This window comes from Canis aureus, chromosome 14 (genome assembly GCF_053574225.1).
Source record: "Canis aureus isolate CA01 chromosome 14, VMU_Caureus_v.1.0, whole genome shotgun sequence".
In the NCBI taxonomy this organism is placed as follows: domain Eukaryota; kingdom Metazoa; phylum Chordata; class Mammalia; order Carnivora; family Canidae; genus Canis; species Canis aureus.
Genome location: NC_135624.1, coordinates 64,334,843 through 64,355,980, shown reverse-complemented (window position 1 = coordinate 64,355,980; position 21,138 = coordinate 64,334,843). Strand labels below are relative to the sequence as shown.

Sequence of the window (21,138 nt, the reverse complement as noted above, 5' to 3'; positions counted from 1 at the left end):
GGCAAAAGAAAATAGAGGTCAAGCAGTGCTAAAATCTTCCAGATCCCACACTCAGCTAGTCGAAAGACTTCATCATCACCTTTGTAAACATCAAAACACTGGCTAAGACACTAAAAAGACTACACTCTAGACATACAGACCTAATTGGAGAGTAAGATCTACTCCAGATACATCTATACAGAACCTAATATCCAAGTTCTTACCAGAGCAATATAGGAGTTTGGAAGTGTTGATCCGTCTAAGTTACAGGGGCTTGGGAAACACCATGGCCTTCATTCATCCACTCTAGGGCAAAATTAAGTTCACATGATTTTAAGATAAAGTTGGCCAATAATTGAAGTGTCAGCTGAAAAAAAAAAGTCAAATCTTTGTAGGAATATAATGGAATGCAAGGTTTTTTTTTTATAACATATTCTTTTTTTAAGATTTTATTTATTTATTCATGAGAGACACAGAGAAGTGGAAACATAGGCAGAGGGAGAAGCAGGCTCCATGTGGGGAGCCCGATGTGGAATTCGATAGGTATCATTCTGGATACCAGACTTAGGACTCCAAGATCATACCCTGAGCCAAAGGCAGATGCCCAACTGCTGAGCACCCAGGTGTCCCTATAACATATTCAATAGTGTCCAGTATACAGTGAAAAAGTTACAACATATGAAAAGAAACAGAAAAATGTCACTGATGATCCAGTCATCAGTCAATAGAAATTAACTCTGAGATGGCCCACACATATTATTTAGCAGACAAAGACCACAAAAAGCTTTTGTTACTATGAAGGAATATTTAAAGAATAATATGCTTAGAGAATTAGGGTGCCTGGGTGGCTCAGTCAGTTAAGTATCTGCCTTTGGCTCAGGTCATGAGCCTGAGGTCCTGGGATGAAGCCTGCTTCTCCCTCTTCCTTTCCCTCTGTTTATTCTCTTTCTCTCAAGTAAATATATAAAATCTTTAAAAAATTGAAGAATTAAAGGCAAATAAGGTCTTAAGTAAACAGAAACTTAGTAGCAAAATAGAAACTATAAAAAACAGAAATTCTAAAGCTGAAAAAATTCTAAATTCTTTGAATGAGATTGGAGATAAAAGAGTAATGAGACTGAGGCTAATGAATTGAAATTATCCAAACTGAAAAACAGAGAGAGCAAAGGTTGAAGAAGCTGAATAGAATCTCAGAGACATATTCTCTGGGATAATATCAAATGGTCGAATACACCACTAGAAGCATGTGCAATTATAGTCCCACTGAAAAGAGTAGGGCAGAAAAGTTCTTAAAAAGTAATGGCTGAACAGTTCACAAATTTGATTAAAAACATTGACTTGCAAATATAACAAGTTCAATGAAACCTTATTAAGATAGATATAAAAAGAACCACACTGTACACAAAGGCTAGTGAAAACCAAAGGTAAAATACCAATATTGAAAGCAATCAGACACACCATAAACAGGATAGCAATAAGAACTACTGACTACTTATAAGATGTAAAGTGCTACATAAAGGACATACTGAAAAAGTATTTATAAGAAGTAATAATTATAAGTCTATATGTATACAACACCAGTTTCAAAATTTAAGAAGCTAAAAAAAGTGCAGAAATGTAAGAAAAAAAGAAAAAATTCTTAGAACTAGAGATGGTAACATCCCTATTTTCTTGCCCTTTCCAACTTCCTTCCAGAGGCGGCCCACATTTTGGGGCTCATGTCCCTTTTGAAAAGTCAACAATCACATTATTTCCCTTTCCCTTTTGAAAGTCAACAATCACATTATTCTGATCTCTGCTTTCCCCCTCACATCTCTTCCTAACCTTTTCTAATCTGTTTTATTCTTCCATGTTTAAGGGACTCTTGTGAGTTCTTTGGGCCCACCTGGATAACCCAGGAAAGTCTACATATACCACAGTAATCTGATTAGCAACCTTAATTCCCCCTTTCCATGCAGTATAATCTGTTTACAGTTTCCAAGGATTAGGATGTGAGCATCTTTGGGGTGGGGAGGTGGAGATAGGAGAATTATAGGCATATCTTGTTTTATTAAGCTTTGCTTTATTGAGCTTTGCAGATATTGTTTGGGTTTTTTTGTAAACACAAATTGAAGGTTTGTAGAAAACCTGCATCAAGTAAGTCGATCATTGCCATTTTTCTTTTCTTTTCTTTTCTTTTCTTTTCTTTTCTTTTTAGTGCCATTTTTCAAACATTTTCTCACTGTCTCTGTGCCACATTTTGGTAATTCTCATAATCACCAATTTCAGACTTTTTCATTATCATTGTATTTGTTATAATGATCTATGATCAGCGATTATAAGCTGCTAAAAGCTCAGATGGTGGTTAGCACTTTATTTTTTTAGCAATAAAGTATTTTTTAGTTAAGGTGTGTACATTTCCTTTTAGACATGATGCTATTGTACACCTAATGGACTACACTATAATGTAAACAATACTCTTATATACATTGGGAAAAAAAATTCATTTGGCTTGTCCTATTGTGATATTTGCTTTATTGGAATGTGGGTCTGGAACCAAACCCATAATATCTCAGAGGTATGTCTATATTCTACTTGTTATAATTAATTTCTCAAAATGTCCTATTTATTGACATTCTAGCCCCCCCAAAATAAATTCATGAAAACCAAGATAATATATTTCCCCCAAGTGGAATCTATTAGGTTATCTCTTAATTGTTACAATATGATCTTGGAAATGTCAAACTCTTGTAATATAATTTAAATATGAATTTCATTTACTCAAATTGCCAGCCTTTCCTCTTTAGAGTCCTACTTATTAGAGAATGTCTGGAAGGCAGCATTAGAAACTCTTAATGAAGGTTAACACAGGCTATATTAACACTTATTCTATTTTTGAGGACTTCATTTTAAGAGAGTATTTAAAAAATGTGGAAAAGAAATATATACATTTTGGGCATATCAATCTGCACTGTTCACAATGGATATTTTACTCTAAAGGGGCCTATTCTTTTATTCTTTTTTTTTTTTTTTTTCATGATTTATTTTAGAGAAAGAGCACACGAGCCAGAGGGGCAGAGGGAGTGAGAATATCAGGCAGACTCCCTGTTGAGTGCATAGCCTAATGTGGAGCTCAGTCTCACAATCCTGTGATCAGGGCCTGAGCCAGAACCAAGAGTTAGACCCTTAACAACTGAGCCATCCAGGTGCCCTTTATTTCATCTTCTATTTTATCATTAATCTCATTGTCAACCCCTGCTTCCTTCTCTATAAATGATGCAAAAATATGTTTTTCAATGTTCCCCAAAAAGTAATTTCAGTTGTTAAAACTTGGGCCTGTTTTCACAAATTACTTGGCACCATTATTAGAAAACAGTTGAGCAAGAAATCACTATAAAGTGATTTCTTCTTAATAAACTGAACGTAGTCATCACTTTTTCTTAGGTATTCTTAGCTGGCAGTTCCCTAGTCAGAACTACAGCTGTAGCAGTGGTGACCACAGAATTACTCATTCTATCAAGCAACAGAGGCACACAGAATTGTAGCTACTTGTCTAAGGTTGAGGTGATCTCATATTAACCTTGTTCTGGAGATTCTTTTTAATCTTTACGTTCCCAAGCAGAAGACAAAATTGATTGCTTCTAGTCTAAATACCCATTTTTCTTAAATATCTGATGTACTCTTCAGTGATTATTTCTTTATGGACATATTCTTGGGAAAGTTATGATTATTTGCCAACTCATCATGTAAAACTTCTTAAATTACAGACTTAGAACCATGATAGAAGTTAATAATTTCAACTCAAATTTTCCTTTTAAAATAAATCAAGTCATTTTGCTTAATAAACCTATGTGTATCTGTGAGATTTTTCTAACTCCCGTACTCTGTTGAATATATAATAGCCTCTTGTTTAAAATACACAATGAGGCATTTGTAGATTTGCACAAAAGTGTAAGTGAAACATACATGAATTGACTTGTTCATATTTTATCTGTATTTCAATGAGCAAAAACAAATTATAGACTTCTATCATAGTCTTTAATTTTAAAACAGAGTTGACAAACTCACTAGATATTTTAATTGCTCCATGAAACTAATGATTATTCTTCAATAATTTACAATGATGTGTTTCTGTGCTAGCTGTTCTGAGTGCTTAGGTGAACTAGTGTCAGCTGGAGTAAGAGCACTAGGGGGTGAATGGCACAGTGCAGGAAAACTCAGTGGGCAACGTGGAAATTCAGGTCTCTTCTGCACTCCAGAGTAATAGTCACCAACTTTGCTTAGGCCAAAAACCAGGGGGCTCACCTCTGACTTTTTCTCCCTGGGTCAATCACCCCTGATTCTCTCTCCTAAATAGTTTCCTTATCCCGCGGCCCTTACCACAGGCCTAGCGTCTTGTCTTCTCTTGCCTGAACTCCTGAAGCAGCCTCCAGACTGGCCTTGCTGCATCTACTCTGATCTCTTTTGCATTCTCCACATACTCACCTCTCAACACATTTGCTATTTTGTTTTCATCATTGGCCTTCCTAACTAGATTAGAAGGTCCCTGAGGACCACAGAGATCTGCGTGCCATGGTAACACCAATAACTTTGCATGATACCTGTCAAAAAGTGATGTTAATTAAATATAGGTTAAATATGTGAAAGGCTTCTTCTACTGAAAACCAAGAGAGCAGACAGAAAATAGAGTAAAAGCTCTTCCAAGGAAAAGAATGGGAACAAAGATCTTTGAAGATGCAGCAATGCCACATGCTCAGTGAACCACAAGCAGTTCAGTTGTACTAAATTTTAATATGCAACACAAAGAGTACCTTACAAAGGTGCAAGCATATAGTCATGAACTTTAAGTACAGGCAATTAATTAAAGGGTTATAAGTAGGGAGGTAATAATATGGTTCATTTACATTTTAGATAAATGATGGCAAGAGAGGGAAGATTGATCTAAGGTCGGTTAGAAAGCCTTTAATTGTAAATGATGGAATTGCAGCTTGAATAAACTTAAAAATAAAGAAGGAGATTATAAAGCTATTGGAATTTCTCATGGGAGTCAAGAACAGGAAAATGGTCCACCTATAAAGAATACCCTGCAGGAAAAACAGAGGTTTCCTCCTAAGGTCAGGAACAAGACAAGAGTGCACACTTTCACCACCTTTGTTCAATATAGTACCAGATGTCCTAGTCACAACAATCAGACAACAAAAAGAAATAAAAGGCATCTAAATCATCAAGGAAGAAGTAAAACGTTAAGTATTTGCAGACGACAGCATACTATATATAGAAAACCTGAAAGACTCCACCAAAAAAGCTACCAAAATTGATAAATTCAGCAAAATCTCAGGATAAAAAAAATGTACAGAAATCTATTTTATTTCTATACAACACTAATGAAGCAGCAGGGAAATTAAGAAAACAATCCCACATATGACTGCACCAAAAACAATACTATACCTAGGAATAAACCTAACCAAAGAGATAAGCGACTCATACTCTGAAAACTATAGAACACTAATGAAAGCCATTGAAGATGACAAAAAAAATGGAGAGACATTCCACGCTCATGGATTGGAAGAATATTGTCAAAATGTCTATACTACCCAAAACAATACACACATTTAATGCAATCCTGATCAAAATACCACCAGCACTTTTCATAGAGATAGAACAAACAATCCTAATGTTTGTGTAGAACCACAAAAGACCCAGAATAACCAAAGTAATTCTGAAAAACAAAAGCCAAGCTGTATGTATCAATTCTAGACTTCAAGTTACATTACAAAGCTGTAGTGACCAAAACAGTAGGTACTGTCACAAGCAGACACATAAATCAATGGAAAAGAATAGAAAACACAGAAATAAACCACAATTATATGGTCAATTAATCTTTGAAAAAGCAAGAAAGAATATCCAGCTGGAAAAACAGTCTCTTCAACAAATGGTATTGGAAAAAACTGGACACTTAAATGCAAAAGAATGAAATTGAACCACTTATACTATACACAAAAGTAAACTCAAAATATACTATGCACAAAAACTCAAAAATAAGCACATGTCGGATTCAAGACCTACATGTGAGACCTGAAACCATAAAAACCCTAGAAGGGAGCACAGGCAGAAACGTGTCTGACATCAGCCATGGCAACAGTTTTCCAGATATGGCTCATGAGGAAAGGGAAATAAAAACAAAAGTAAACTATTGCGACATCAAAATAAAAAGCTTTTTCACAGAAAAGGGAACAATTAACAAAACTAAAAGGCAACCTCCTGAATGGGAGAAAAATATTTGCAAATGACATATCTGATAAGTGGCTAGTATCCAAAATATATAAAGAATTTATAAAACACCAAAAACCCCTCAAAAAATGGGCAGAAGACATAAACAGACATTTCTCCAAAGAAGCCATACAATATAGATGGCCAACAGATACAGGAAAAGATGCTCAACATCTCTCATCACCAGGGAAATGCAAATCAAAACTACAATGAGATATCACCTTACACCTGTTAGAATGGCTAGAGTCAAAAACACAAACAGGTATTGGCAAAGATATGGAGAGAAAGGAACCTTCTTGCACTGTTGGTCAGATTGCAAACGGCTACGGCCACTCTGGAAAACACCATGGAGTTTCCTTGAAAAGTTAGAAACAGAACTACCCTATAATCCAGTAATTGCACCAGCAGATATTTACCCCCAAAATATAAAAACACTAAAACATAAGGATACACATACCCCTCTATGTTTATACAGCATCGTTTATAATAGCTAAATTATGGAAGCAGCCCAAGTAGTCATCGACAGATGAAGAGAAGAAAGAAGATGTGATGTATACATTGGAATATTTTTCAGCCATCAAAAGGAATGAAATCTTGCCATTTGCAATGACACTGTTAGAGCTAGGGAGTGTAATGCTGAGCAAAATAAGTCAGAGAAAGACAAATACCAAAGATGTCACTCTTATGTGGAACTTAAGAACCAAATAAAGAGGGAGAAAAGAGAGAGATGCAAACCAAGAAACAGACTCTTAACTATAGAGAACAAACTAATGGTCACCAGAGGGAATGTGGGTGGGGGGATGGATGGACTAGGTGGTGGGGATTCAAGAGTGTACTTCTGGTGATGAGCACTGGGTAATGTATGGAAGTACTGAATCACTATATTGTGCACCTGAAACTAATTTAACAATGCCTGCTAACTATACTGGAATTAAAATAAGAATTGGGGAGGGCGAGTACCAGGGGTGGCCTGGATCGCTCGGTCAGTAAAGCATCTGACTTTGACTCAAGTCATGATCTCAGGGTCCTTGGACTGAGCCCTGCATCAGGACCCCCACTCAGTGGGGAGTCTGCTTGTCCCTCTCCCTCTGTCCCTCTGCCTGCTGTGTTCTCTCTCAAATAAGTAAAATCTTTAAAAAAAAAAAAATGCACACCCTGCAATGATGATCATATTCTATTCCTACTCTGCACATCACCTTTAAGGATAATACATACTTTATGCTACTAATATCTATCTATTCAGGTCATTCATCAGGTCAAGGTACTGATACTGCACTTTAATAGCATAAGAGAAGCTGAATTAAAAGAACAATCTGGCAAATAAAATCATTTCGAAAGTAATTTCTACTGTTATACTATAATGGAAAAGTCTAGCAGCCTATAGTAGCACAGAAATGTTCAAAATACAGCTCTGGTAAATAGTATATGGTTTAAATGTTATTAAAATAAGAAAACATAATAGAGAAAGAACTAAAGATGGGCTTTGTCTCACAATTTTGCTTAGAACTAGATTTATTTAGGTAAGAAACTACATTTCTTCCAAAGCCAATGGCGAGATAAACAGAAGACTACTTCAATTCGGTGTTTTTGTTTTAAGATTTTGTTTTTAAGTAATCTCTACACCCAACGTGGTGCTGGAACTTACAGCCTGAAATCAAGAGTCACATGCTCTACCAACTGAGCCAGCTAAGAGCCCCAACTACAACTATCAATTCTTCACAGGCAAAACCACTCCTGCAAAATTCTATTGCTTAAATATTTAATAAATAATTCTTTTTAAACATCTATTTCAGTAATAAAATTAAGTTGCCATAACTGCTATTCTAACACGTCAGATGTACTAGTCATTGCAACAAGGGACTTCTCATTTAAGCCAATTAGGATTATTTCTTCCCAAATTTCGAACTATTGTAAGCAATCAATATTTGAAAGATTAAGGAAACTTACAGAAATAAAATGGAGCAAAGGTTCATATATTTAGCTACTAGCATATGAGAGCCAATTTTCAGTTAGAAAAAGATAGACTCAACCAAGAGAATGCATTTGGAAGCTGTGTAGAGATTGCTCAAGAGGACATCTAAATGAGATGTTGCAATTCTTGCTACATGTAGTTTGTCATTAAACAGAAATGGTAGAGGTTATTGCAAAAGCAGAGATAAAGTTATTTTTTTTTTTTAGTGAAAAAACTGATCTTAAACCCTATAGCAAATTTAATGGGAAATAATATACTCTATCTTTGAATGAACTAACCAAAAGATGACTAAAATGCTGTTTAAAAAACTATAGGAGTACATATGTTGTGTTATCTTAAAAATGGAAACTAATCTGTCAGATATTCTGAGCTCTGGGTTTCTCTTATTTTTAGACTCTTTGGCCCTCATTTAGAGTTGATTTCCAGATAGTTTACAATAAGACTAAAACTTTTTCAAATTACAAAATTACAATTTACAAAGCAAATTCGTAGTTTAGCCAAAGGAAAAGTTTAGAAGATTTTTAGTAGGCAGAAATTTAATCTTTGAACAGTACAAAATATAGACAAATATAAGGCTTAGACAAAACTTCCCAAGGTTACAGAGCCAATAAGAGCTGAGTAAGGATTTGATTTCAGAGTTTGTGTAGCAATCCTTAACTGACCCTTTTTCTGGAAAACAGGGCTAGACCCAGGCAGTGATCCCATTCCAATGATGGGATGAATGATAACTGTGCCTCTCCTGGCAACTTAGAAAACCTATCTGGGACTTGGTTCCCTCTTCTGTAAAGTGTTCCCTTGTCCGCATTCCATAAAGCCGCTATGAGCTCTCTCAAGTTATGCTATCCAAAAATATACTAATTTTATAGAATTCATAGAGAATTTTTTTTTAAGATTTTGAGAGCAAGCACAAGCCAGGAGGAGGGGCAGAGGAAGAGGGACAAGCAGACTCCCACTGAGCAAGGAGCCTGAAGCAGGACAGGATCGATTCTGAGACTCTGAGATTATGACCCAAGCTTAAGGCAGATACTTAGCCAACTGAGCCACCCAGGTGCCCCCACAGAAAGAACTTTAAATGAGCTCTGGGGAATCCAAGACTTGCTACTAGTTTTTATAATTTGGAGCAAGTCATTTACCACCACCACCACCACCACCCTAGTTATTTGCCTCACTTCAAGTGTTATTTTTAATACGTATTAAGATAGAGTGTGGATGGCTCAGTCATTTCAGTGTCTGCCTTCAGCTCAGGTCATGATCTTGGGTTCTTGGGATGAAGCCCTGCACCAGGCTCCTTGCTCAGTGGGGAGTCAGGTTCCCCAGCTCCCTCTACTCTCCCCTTTCATGCTCAGTCTCTCATAAATTAATAAAATAAAATTTAAAAAATATTAAAATAGGTCAATGTTTCAAAAAGTAATAGCGCATAATGTACTATCCCACCATCATCAATAAAATTTTACAACATTAAGATTATGGAACTAGGCAACTGTTATAAATTGGCTTCTCAGGGCAGCCCGGGTGGCTCAGCGGTTTAGCACCGCCTTCAGCCCAGGGGGTGGATCGAATCCTATGTCAGGCTCCCTGCATGGAGCCTGCTTCTCCCTCTGCGTGTGTCTCTGCCTCTCTGTCTCTCTCATGAATAAATAAATAAAATCTTTTTTAAAAAATTGGCTTCTCATGTCCCCACCACACTGCCTTAGAACTTAAATATATCTAATCTTCAGTATTTTAAGGTAATCCTTAATTTGAAGTAAATTTGAAGAAAGAAAAACAGAACAACAAAAACCTCCAGGTTTCCATTTATGTATGAGAAGGATACGGAGGATCCAAAGACACATAACCTTATAAGGGGAAAGGGAGGGAAATGTGCCAATTAATATATTAAGTCAATTTTAGTAAAAAGCAGCAGTGAGAAAAAAAAATTCTATGTATTCCCTGACTCTTTTGCAGTTTGACAAAGTTAATGATTAATATCACTTACATTTTCCCCCAGGATGTCTATTTGCCTTGATTGATATTATTTTCTCTCTTGTGGGCCAAGGATGATGCCCTTGCTTTTGTGTAGAGATTAATAATTGATTAGTTCATAGTCAAGAATTTTAGTAAAAGGGAATTGGTTACTTTGAGCTGCTACTTTTTACTGGGTAACGTACAAGAGACGGGAGTTACAGAACTTGCCAGCAGAAAAATGAAGAGGATCCTGGTTTTTCTGTTTGCTGTAGCATTTGTGCATGCTCTAGAAAGAGGTAAGAGCTTCCTGTACTGTGATCATTTATAAGAGCTCTTAGTAGTCTGGATTTTCTAATATTGTTTTTAAAAGTTATATAAAAGATGAAGAACAGAGAGTTGTAAGCATCAAAGAGGCACTTATCTGAGCTCAAATGTGGCATATAGCATTGAATTGGAATGTGCAAGGAATCAAGAACCTCATAAAAGGAAAATCATAATTTTTCAATTATCCTTCCCTGCTTTTTTGAAAACCAAGATCTGGAGGGAATTGCTTGAAATTAGAAATTTTTTTGAAAAAAAAAATTTTTTTTGGTTGTCAAAAGATAATGCTAATGGAAGTTGTGGTCCATTACTGTGCATCACCCCCACCCCTACCCCAGACTTCAAAGATTTATTATCTTTGAGAGCATAATATAACTTATCAATGATGCATGAAGTCAGCTAAGATCCTTGATCCTCTTCAAGGAATTCTGTGTACATGTAATATTTGAAAATGCATCATAGTTTCTGAAAGATCCCACATGAAAGAATTTAATAGATATGAAACATGACCATCAAGATAATTAAGCTATATATTTCATTAATATTTTTCAAATGGTGTCTTCATTTTGAACAATGTGTAAAAAACTTTTCAAATGTTACAAGCTAAAATATGTGAAACAACTTCATGAGAAGTTCCCAAGCTGCAAAATCCATAATCTGTTCCAATTTACCTTTCTAGCAAATTCTTCAATGCTTATAAGGAAATCTGCATTCATCTTGCTTTGGATAACAAACTTCCATCTAGGGATGTCAGTGAACAGCCTCACCCAAGTCACATGGTAATATCCATATCAGTAGCAGAAGGTGTACCCCAGAAATTGTCTCTTACTATGACATTAATTAGCTTATTGCTCTTCTTTTTTACATTAATTTTTCCTTGATCTTTTGTCATTCGAGTTATTTCAAATTTTAAGTCACTCACTTATAGATTCTTAAGCAAGCTAGGGTCCTTATATTAAACTATGAAGTCTGAGAAATAAATAAAATAAATTGTGTCCTTTTTAGGATCTCTGAATAAGCCAACTCCTAAGAAACCCTGAAAGCTTACTCCTTTGCCCAAGGCTTCCTTGGTGGAGATCTGGACCTGAAAAATTCTACTGAAATAGGTTCAGCTCAAAATCTTCCAAACACAGAAGATCTAGTAATGGCAAGGTCCTGGGATTATGTGTGGATGCCATAGCATGGGGCATGAGTCATTTTGAACTGCTGACTCAGTAAGTGTAAATTGGCTTCACCACCAAGGATTTTAAGTGTCCTCTGGAAAATAATATTCTGCACCCTCTTGACATCATTCAGGACTCTCTCAGCTTCTGATGAATTGAATGCTAAAAACTACAATTCAGCTTCCTTAAAGGTCTGAAACTTCACAATCAGCTTCAATCAGATTACTTAGGTGTCATAGATCATAGATCATAAATCTAGGAGTTTGGGTCGCAGTTCTTTCTGCCTATTATATATAGTTCTAGAGAGTGGACCAACAATCCACGGTATGTATCCAGAACATCTTTTTGAAAGTGTATTTAATTTAAGACTCATCTTGGAAAAGTTTCTGTGGCCAAACACATTTAAGAATGAAGCCATGCATTAGCCCTTCTTGGTGGGTTTAAGATCAATGTCTTTGTTATCCTAAAGGTTATTAGAAGTTATACAAGAAAGAAACGTTATTTAACCCAGTTTCCCAAACACATGGCTCTTTCCTAAAATGCTCAGAGCCCATGGAAGTGTTCTTTGGGAAACCTCAGGTTTAAGATGGATATTGCTATAGCTCGACATGAATATCGTCTCCAGTCATGCCAGTCCTCTCCCATCAAATGGCACTGGAGATTCAGTTCATAAGCCCTTGGTACATCTTGGAAGATAAGGGCTTTACCAAACATGCCAAATCTGGAAGGAGTCATAAGAAAATATCCACTTTAGCTATATCATGAGAGGCAAGCAGTCTGTGTGCACCAACTGCCTCTCCACTTAGTTTCTTTTCTCAGGACTCAAATCTAAGTCACAAAGCATCGAGGGTAAAAGCACAAAAGAGGCTTAGCCAGGATGGAAAAGGAGGAGCTGCTAAAGTTGCAGAGATAGCTGACTTCATCATCAAAGGCAATGTTAAGGTCCCTGTGACACTCCACCACTGTAACGTATAATGCCAGGGATGCTCTCACCATCATGTGTATAGTATAGGCTAAGGATGCAGGCTTCTAAAGGTCATGAGATTAATCTAGGAGTAATAAATAAAGAATCTTTAAGAGGCATTGATTGCCCTTCTCCCTGGGTATTTATGGCCTCTTAAACTCTTTATTATGCCCAACTACCCCACTCTGTTTCCCCCACCACCACCACTCCGGTTCACCCTGCATCAGCCACAGACCCCTACACTATCCCACACACTACACTCTGCACCTAAGGGCCTTGCACTAGCCCCACCCCCAGCAGATCCCCCTAACATCCACATGGCTCCCTTCCTCATGTCCTTCATGTGTCTGCTCCAAGTTCATGTACAGAAGAGCCTTCCCTGATCAACGTTTCTCAAATAGCACTGACCACTTCATTTTTCTCTGTCCTCTCACCCTGCTTTATTTTTCTTTTCATCACCTTGCCTGGATCACCAGCTGTTCATATGTTTATCATAACAAATGTAAACCTAACCTAAGAACCTAAGCTCCATGAGATCAAGGAGTTTATTTTGTCCCTTGCTTGATTCCCCATTTTAGAATACTACTTTCCATGTAATATGCATTCAATGATGTTTTTGCATGTAAAATCACAAAATTAGGATTGTTAGAGTATCTATCTCAGAAGGTAGTTTTGAGTATTTAAGGAAAATTAAATTTCAACTACAACACCTAATAGACATCTTTCTTATAAACAGTAAACTATGTAATTATAAAGGTTTATAAAGTACCCACTGTGAAACACTGGTCTAAGAGTCTATGCACCGGATAAAAGACAATATTCACAATATGCCAGCATGTTCAAGATCTTTTGAATAGATTTCATTCATCATTACAACACCCTGATCAACGCACTTTAAAAGTGAAAGAATCTGTAGGAGGGAAGATAAGTAGCTTATCCAAGGAAACCAAGCTAGTAAGTGGAAGATCAGAATTTTACAGAGATTAGTTAGGTTTACAAAGACAGTCCTCACCATCATGGCTTTGCTGCTGCTCAAGGGACAGATATCTGAACAATCTTTCAGTAATCTAAGAACAAAAGAGAAAACTAATACACTAGCACCAGTTTAGGGGGAGTTAAGTAAAATCCATGCTGCCTACTATGGTCATCTGAAACTGATCCAAACCGTAGCTCATCTGTACTGCACGATCTGGCTCTGTCTTCTAACTTCCCTATTCTAGGACCATCACCTTGGAATTGTTTATGATCAAACCCGTAGAGACTTCCTGGATTTTATTGTATTCATTTTTGCTATCTATCGCCAATCATTTCAATATTCTACCAATTTCATCCCTGAAATAGATCAGCCTTGTACAGAGCATTCTGCTATAGACAACCTCCTCAGAACCCCCTTTTGCCTCTCTCTTTTATCTCCTACATGTATCTAGTTCAAGGCCTGTGAACACTACCTCTCGTATCTACTTCATTCCCACACACTGTCCTTGTCCAAGCCCTTATTCCCCTTTACCTGACTATTGTAATGGCTTCCTAATCAAATCCCTATCTCCCATCTCTTCCCCAGTCAATTCATACTAAAATGCTAGATTATCAGGCTTTGTATTGTAACTGGAATCCAAAAAAAAATGAACTGCATAAAAGTCAGGATCACTATTGAGAGATTAATGAAATGAGGAATCCTATAACTGCAAGTAGGATTCCATGGATCAGGCTGTCTGATACAAATCCACCCCAATTCTGGTCTCTGTTTAGAGCCACCTGCTGGTGACTTCAGGCTTAAATAGGAATATGTGGTAAGCAGAATAAAGGCCCTTCAAAAATGCCTTTATCCCAAAGCCCAGAACCTATGATTAGGGTAGGTTACACTGCAAAAGGGAATTAAGAAAAAAAGTTGCGAATCAGCTGACCTTCAAATAGAAAAATAATGCCAGGTTATCTGTGCAGGGTCAATGTAATCACCAGGTGCTTTAAGGTAGAAGAGAATCAGCACAGATTCAGAGGAAGGTATGACTGAGGAAAAAAGAGAGATGAAAAATTGCTGGCTTTGAAAATGGACCTAAAAAATGTAGGCCACTTCTTGAAGTTGGAAAAGGCAAGGAAACAGAGGATCTCCTTGAGCCTCCAGGAAGCACATAGTCCTAAGGACGCTTTGATTTTAGCCCAAAAGGAACTGTCAAACTACAAGAGAGTAAATTTGTATTGAGTAGACCACTGAATTTGTGGTAATTTGTTATAGTAGCAATAAAAGTCCAGTACAGTAGGCTTCTGAGTCCTGTGACATGTTGAGACTTCCCAGAGAAAAGGAGCACTGAGCCAAGACATCTCAGTGTTGACAGGCTACCGTTTTATTTGCCAGATCCAGTGAGAGCGGGCCAGGAGATGACTGGGGTGCATGTTAACTAATTTCCCTGCTCTCTGGGAGTTTTCTATTTTTACCTTCTCTCCCATATTCCTCTCACCAGAAAGTAATTTAACCTACCATCTGCCAGAAGGACTGGAGCAAATCACAGGATACCCATACCATGAGGTTATAGAGTATCCTGTATATCACTGGATTTTGCTATATGAAGTTGCTAACATGGAATGTTTATCACATTAGACAGGAGATGTGCAAAGCATTTTCACTTAGATTAACATATTTCATGAAACAACCTTATGAAAAAGGTAGTGCTGACCATCTTAAATCACAGATTGGTCTTCCTTGAATCCCTCTACAGTAATATATTTCAATAGATATCCCATTACCTAAACAGTAAAACTTTGGCTACCAAGCATGTGTTAAAATCCATTATTTCAGTTTTCTTATTGGGCTACTCATTTTCCAAATAGGACTTGTGATTTTCGAACTTCAGATGTTTCTTCAAGTTGTTCTCTCCACTTAAAATTACTTCTCCCAATTCATTTACTTCTGTTACAATCCTGCCCATTATTCATGCTCCACTTAAAGCAATAGTTTCTTTCATGAGGCTTTCTCAAAGCCCTCTTCCATTCTGAAGTTTTGGAATGCTTTGTTTCAATCTCCTCTATGACAATGAGCACTGTGGATGTTATATGCTTATCTCTACTAATAGACTTCAATTTCTTAAATATTGATGGCTTCAGAGTTTTTTGCATGGCACCATTTTATTCTTATATTGCTTTAAAAACTAAGCCTGGGGGCGCCAGGGTGGCTCAGTTGGTTAAAAGGTCTGCTTTCAGCTCAGGTCATGATCCAGACATCAGCATCCTGGGATAGAGTTCAGAGTCTGGCTCTGTGCCCAGCAGGGAACCTGCTTGAGCCTCTCCCTCTGCCCTTCCCCCTGTTCATGCTCCCTCTAACAAATAAAATCTTTAAAAAAAACAAGCAAACAAACAAACCCTAAGTCCTGCAATGCATTCTAAATTTCTAAGTCAAGATGCAGAAGCTATCACCCTCACATATCCCAAAGGTGGGAGAAAGAAACCTGCTCGCTAATCTTCACCCCTGCAAAAGCATTTGTCAATAACAAGGTGAACAAGGTGCCCAACCTGTGAAGGGAAGGGGAGGTGGAATGAGATGTATGGAGGAAGAATGCCTCCTTTAAGACTTTGGTGGGTGTAGCATTTATGTAGGTGACCACCTGCAGGGACCCAAGGTTGTTAAATTTGAATGAGTCTATGAGGTCATTCTCTACTGTAATTATAGTTTTTGGGCAACTGACCAAAACTGTCCACACATCTCCTTTTTTTTTTTAATTTTCAAAGTCTAAACTGAAGCTTTATTCTTCTAATGGAATCCTAAGACGTAAATTTAATTTCCTCTAGATGGTTTAATCTATAGATGTCATGTAGAGTTCTAGGTTTAGTACTAAAAGGATTGAATTTCTATTGATTCAAAGCCAGAAGACTGCATACCTGCCTGCAATCACTATCAATATGAAAAACCACATTAATGCTTTATGATGAGAAATGTCAGTAGAAAAGAGAATTTTTAAAAAGCCTGAAAAATGAAATAAAGTATTAATTTGTCATTTCTCCATTGACAATGTTTCTAGTAATAAATCGGTAGTTTTCTTTAGCTTCAATAATTAAGGGAGCTTCCTAAATCAGTCCAGCAATGTGATATCAACATCTAGCCTGACCAGTTGGAATAGATACTACAAACCATAAAGTCAAACACACACACACACACACACACACACCTCAAATATACTGACGTATTCTGACAGATAAGTCTATCGATGCATAATAGAAATGAAAATGCCAAAGAAATGAAGTTACAAAATACTGAATGCCCAACGAAACACTGAAAACCAAGGATTCTCCAGAACAAAATAGGAAAATAGTAACACAATGCAATTTCTAGCATTCTGCAGAAGCATGTACTCAATTCAGTGTTATTTAGGGTACAGCCACCACTCCTGGTATATAAACAGCTTTTAGAGGAGATCAAAATTGTTTTAGAGAAATATTCTAACAGTAGTTAAAGCTTCAAAATATACTTTTTAACAAAGTTTGCAACAAGATGGTAGTATCTTATTATCTATCCCCACTAGATTGAACGTTCCATGAGGGCAGACATAGATCTATTTTGCTCTCCATTCTGTATTTAATACTGAACCTGGTACAGAGCAGGTCTTCAAAACGTATCTGTTGCATGTATGAATGTTGTTAGCGGTGTTGAGAGAGATGAAGTACACGAAGCAATAAAAATTTCCTGAAAATAAAGTTTTCAGAAGTCTTGAATTAGATACAACTTACCAGAATATTTCACAATACAGGTAGAAATGGGGCAGGCTATTGCAAAAAGCAAAAATTCTGTTAATGAAATTTGTAAACATTTAGTGCTGAGGGGTCACTTGATGTGAACCTGATTTCACCAGAGTCACTGAGATTATGCCAATATTTACTGGGGTTGTATCAAAGTTCAGATTGTCTTCTTCATAAACACATGGAACATTAAAGAACAGACTGTCATTTACCATTCATTCGAGATAGGATTTAATTAGATGAATCAAAGGGAGTTCAACTGGTATGAAAACATTTAGCAGTACTCCATGGAATAAGGAATCAATTTGTAATAATCACACTGCAAATTAACTTCAGTACTTGGTTTTTGGACCATGAGAAAATAATTAATGTATCTGCTTAGGTTTGTAATCTATAGATCTCTGTAGAGAAATAAGTTAAAAAAATTTAATCAGAAACATATTTTGGTATTCCACCTGAAAGATACATAGTACAACAGCTTCCTCTACAGGTTATTTCTTTAAGAGACTTTTACCCTCATATTTTAACTCTAGACTTTCTCAGTGACTCTTTTGAGTTTCCTTCCTTGCTTCTGTCAACCCGAAGGCTGAATTTTCAGCAAAAATGATTCCCAAACCATTTTAAGTCATGTAGTTGATCGAGTTTCACCATTTTGCTGTTGTTATTTTGCATTCTAACTAAAGCAGTACCTAACACCTATGGATTCTAATGCATTTTAGTGCAAATACCAGTTGATTTAATTAAAGCTATTGAACAGGGGATAATCTGTGGTATCCAGTTATACTACGTTCCCATATACTCCCATTCCCGTAACACAGTGAAGCTTCTTTTTTGGTGAAGTGAGAGAGCTGAATCTGGAAGGCTAGAAACAAAATATTTCTTTAAATGTTCATCATGCATATACCATTTGAATATAGGCTCTCACTTTTCATGTTATTGAATGTTTGCAATCAAAGTAACAAAAATGACTTCTTTTTATAGGGAAACTTTGTTAAACAAAGTTAGCTTCTCTGCATTTAAAAGAGAAAAGTTATTATTGGGACTATTTTTTTGCAGTTTAAAACATAGTAAGCTGGGACACCTGTATGGCTCAGCAGTTGAGCATCTGCCTTTGGCTCAGGGCATGATCCTGGGGTCCCACAATCAAGTCCCACATCAGGTTTCCTGCATGGAGCCTGCTTCTCCCTCTGCCTGTGTCTATGCCTCTCTCTCTGTGTGTCTCTCATGAATAAATAATAAAATCTTTAAAAAATATAAAATGCAGTAAGCTTTGGGCAGGGGGTGGGGCGGTGCAGGAAAGAGAAGAGATTCCATATAATTTCTTACTCTTTTTTTCCTACTTATTTGAGAGAGTGCATGCATGCATACAAGCAGGGGATAGGGGAGTACAGGGATGAGAAGCAGTTTCCCCAGTCGAGTGGGGAGCCCAACACGGGCCCAATCCCAGGACCCTGAGATCATGACCTGAGCTGAAAGCAGACACGTAGCCGACTGAGCCATCCAGGCACACCAATTTCTTACTATTTCTAAAAGGAATGATTTTGTAATCCTTTGGATGTGATCTTACAGATCATAAGGATACAATCTTGTACTAAATTCAGGAATCTTTAATACATATGGTTATTTAAATTACACTTGATTATTTCCAGGGCAAAACAAACTCACTTCCTAAAAAAACTGTTCATTGTTTATTAGTCATGGCTATAATAAAGTTCTCGTATGTTGAACTAAGATCTACCACTAGCTGTTTTTCTTAGCTCTACCTTAGGAACAACATAAAATAACTCTATGGACATCCTAATGGTACATCCTTCACTATAGGAGGACAGATCTCCCCTAATTTTTTCCTTCATGCCCTAATCGCCAGTCTCATTGAATACCATTAATGATTAATGGAAGTTTCTGGCATTATTTTGACCTTTTGAAACTGTGACAGTATCTGACCTTGTAAACTAGTCAATACATTCTAGAAGATGTACTAGATGTGAAGGTCCTCAGCTTTAACAGGTTCATTCCAAGTGGCTTTTCATATTCCATTGTTAATTTTATCAATCCTGCTGTCTTATCCTGATTTCCTAGATAATGTGAGATCTGAACGTAGTTTCTCTCCCACCCTTTAGGATTTTTTTTAAAGATTTATTTATTTATTTATTCACGAGAGACACAGACTGAGAGAAAAGACAGGCAGAGGGAGAATCAGGCTCCTCGCAGGATCTGGATCCTGCATCCCGGGATCACGACCTGAGCCAGGGGCAGACGCCCAACTGCTAAGACACCCAGGCGTCCCTCCCACCCTTTAGGATTTTGATGGAATGTGTAAATGAGGGGCTCACTTACACAAACTGCTGTTTAGGAATGTCTTTGTCCCTCAATTCTGTGTCTTCCCACAGCAGTAAAATACTCTGAGCACTCTACCTGAAAGATATAGGTGCAGCAGCTTCCTCTACAGGGAGTTTTTGTCAGAAATCTAACACATCCTAAAGAGAACATTTTCAAAAAGTTAAAAAAAAAAAATTTCCTCCCAGCCTATATCCAAGCAGTATCCCCTCCACTCCAAACCTTCAAAGACCACAATCTACCCTGGCTTCCTTATGTTCCTGCTTTCAGAGCTGTAACTGTGGGAGGTAAAGGCACCATAGGAGGGGAAACGTCATGACAGAAGTTGCCATTTTATCACCTGAGATCGATTGCTTAATATTTAAAATCCAGGAAAAAAAAACACTTACTAATCCTGAACACACTTAGAAACTGGACCATTTATATGCTTCTTACATTTTTCCCCCAAAAGCTATATCATAAAATGTTGGAATGTTTCCTAGACTTATTGGTATAAATGATGAATCAGGAAATAACACCATGGACTGCTTCCAAACCTCCACCCTATCGTATTATGTAATAGGTATGTTGATCGGGTGGGTCTTAAAGAACTTACCTCCTCCTGTGGGAACTAGCTCTTCCCAACCACTTGATTGGACCTAAGAGTAGTTTGATGATTTTTCTGTTCACATAAAGAGGTCCTCTTGTCCTTTTGAACTTCAAAATAACTACCTTCTAATAGTCAGGGAATGTCTGGTTTGTTCAGTAGCCAAACATGTGTAAGTTCCTTTGAAGTTGAAGCTACTCCCCCCATATCAGTCCTGTTGCCCATGGTGGCAATAAGAGACATGTACACTTTTCTTCTCTGCCTGTTCTCTCCTCCTTCCTCCCCTTCTCTAGACTGCTTTTACCTCTTCCAAGGTTACCACAGGCAAGGGAGAAGCTAGCAGGAGAGGTAAGCAGCATAATTTCTGGAATCTCTTACATTCAACCAACACCTTAAGATTTTAAGTTGTCTCCTCTGCACAGAGGTGTCCACTACTGGCAGCCCACTGCTCTCTAGTGCCTACCCCCACTCCCAAAATTAAGACAACTGCTGGCTGTCTTGCTCTCCTGCTTGATCTACATCAGGTCCGTAGGCCACAGCACAGCTTCCCACTCTAATTCCTCACCCTTTGTTGCCCCCAGGCCACTCCACCAGCCCTTCTCACCCTCTAATATTCTCTAGTCTGAATCAGACACTTGTCATTGTGCCCCAAACTCCAGAAGTCATCTATCAAGGCCTGAATGTTTTCCCTTAAGCCCTGCACCATGCCTGCAATGAAGGGAAGCACTCTCCACTCATTTCTCCAAACCCACTGCACAGGCAAATTACTTCTTGGAGAAAGTGGTCAAATTTCGATTTTTTCCCCTCAGCTTAATTCCTCGCATTACTTGATAGAATTTGGAGATGGGTAATGGAGCAATACCAGCTCACATACCTCCTTAAAAGTCCTGCATTAGTG

At 37.4% G+C, this 21,138-nt stretch overlaps 1 protein-coding gene across 1 annotated transcript in view; it reads left to right on the top strand.

The window, feature by feature from the left end:
- Positions 1-10,212: 10,212 nt before the first annotated feature.
- The window catches only part of GC (GC vitamin D binding protein), a 33,531-nt gene continuing 22,605 nt past the window's right edge, over positions 10,213-21,138 (top strand). The window contains exon 1 of the mRNA XM_077848317.1: positions 10,213-10,440. Coding sequence (XP_077704443.1) covers positions 10,383-10,440 — 58 coding nt within the window. The 5' untranslated portion in view covers positions 10,213-10,382. The remainder of the gene's footprint in view (positions 10,441-21,138) is intronic.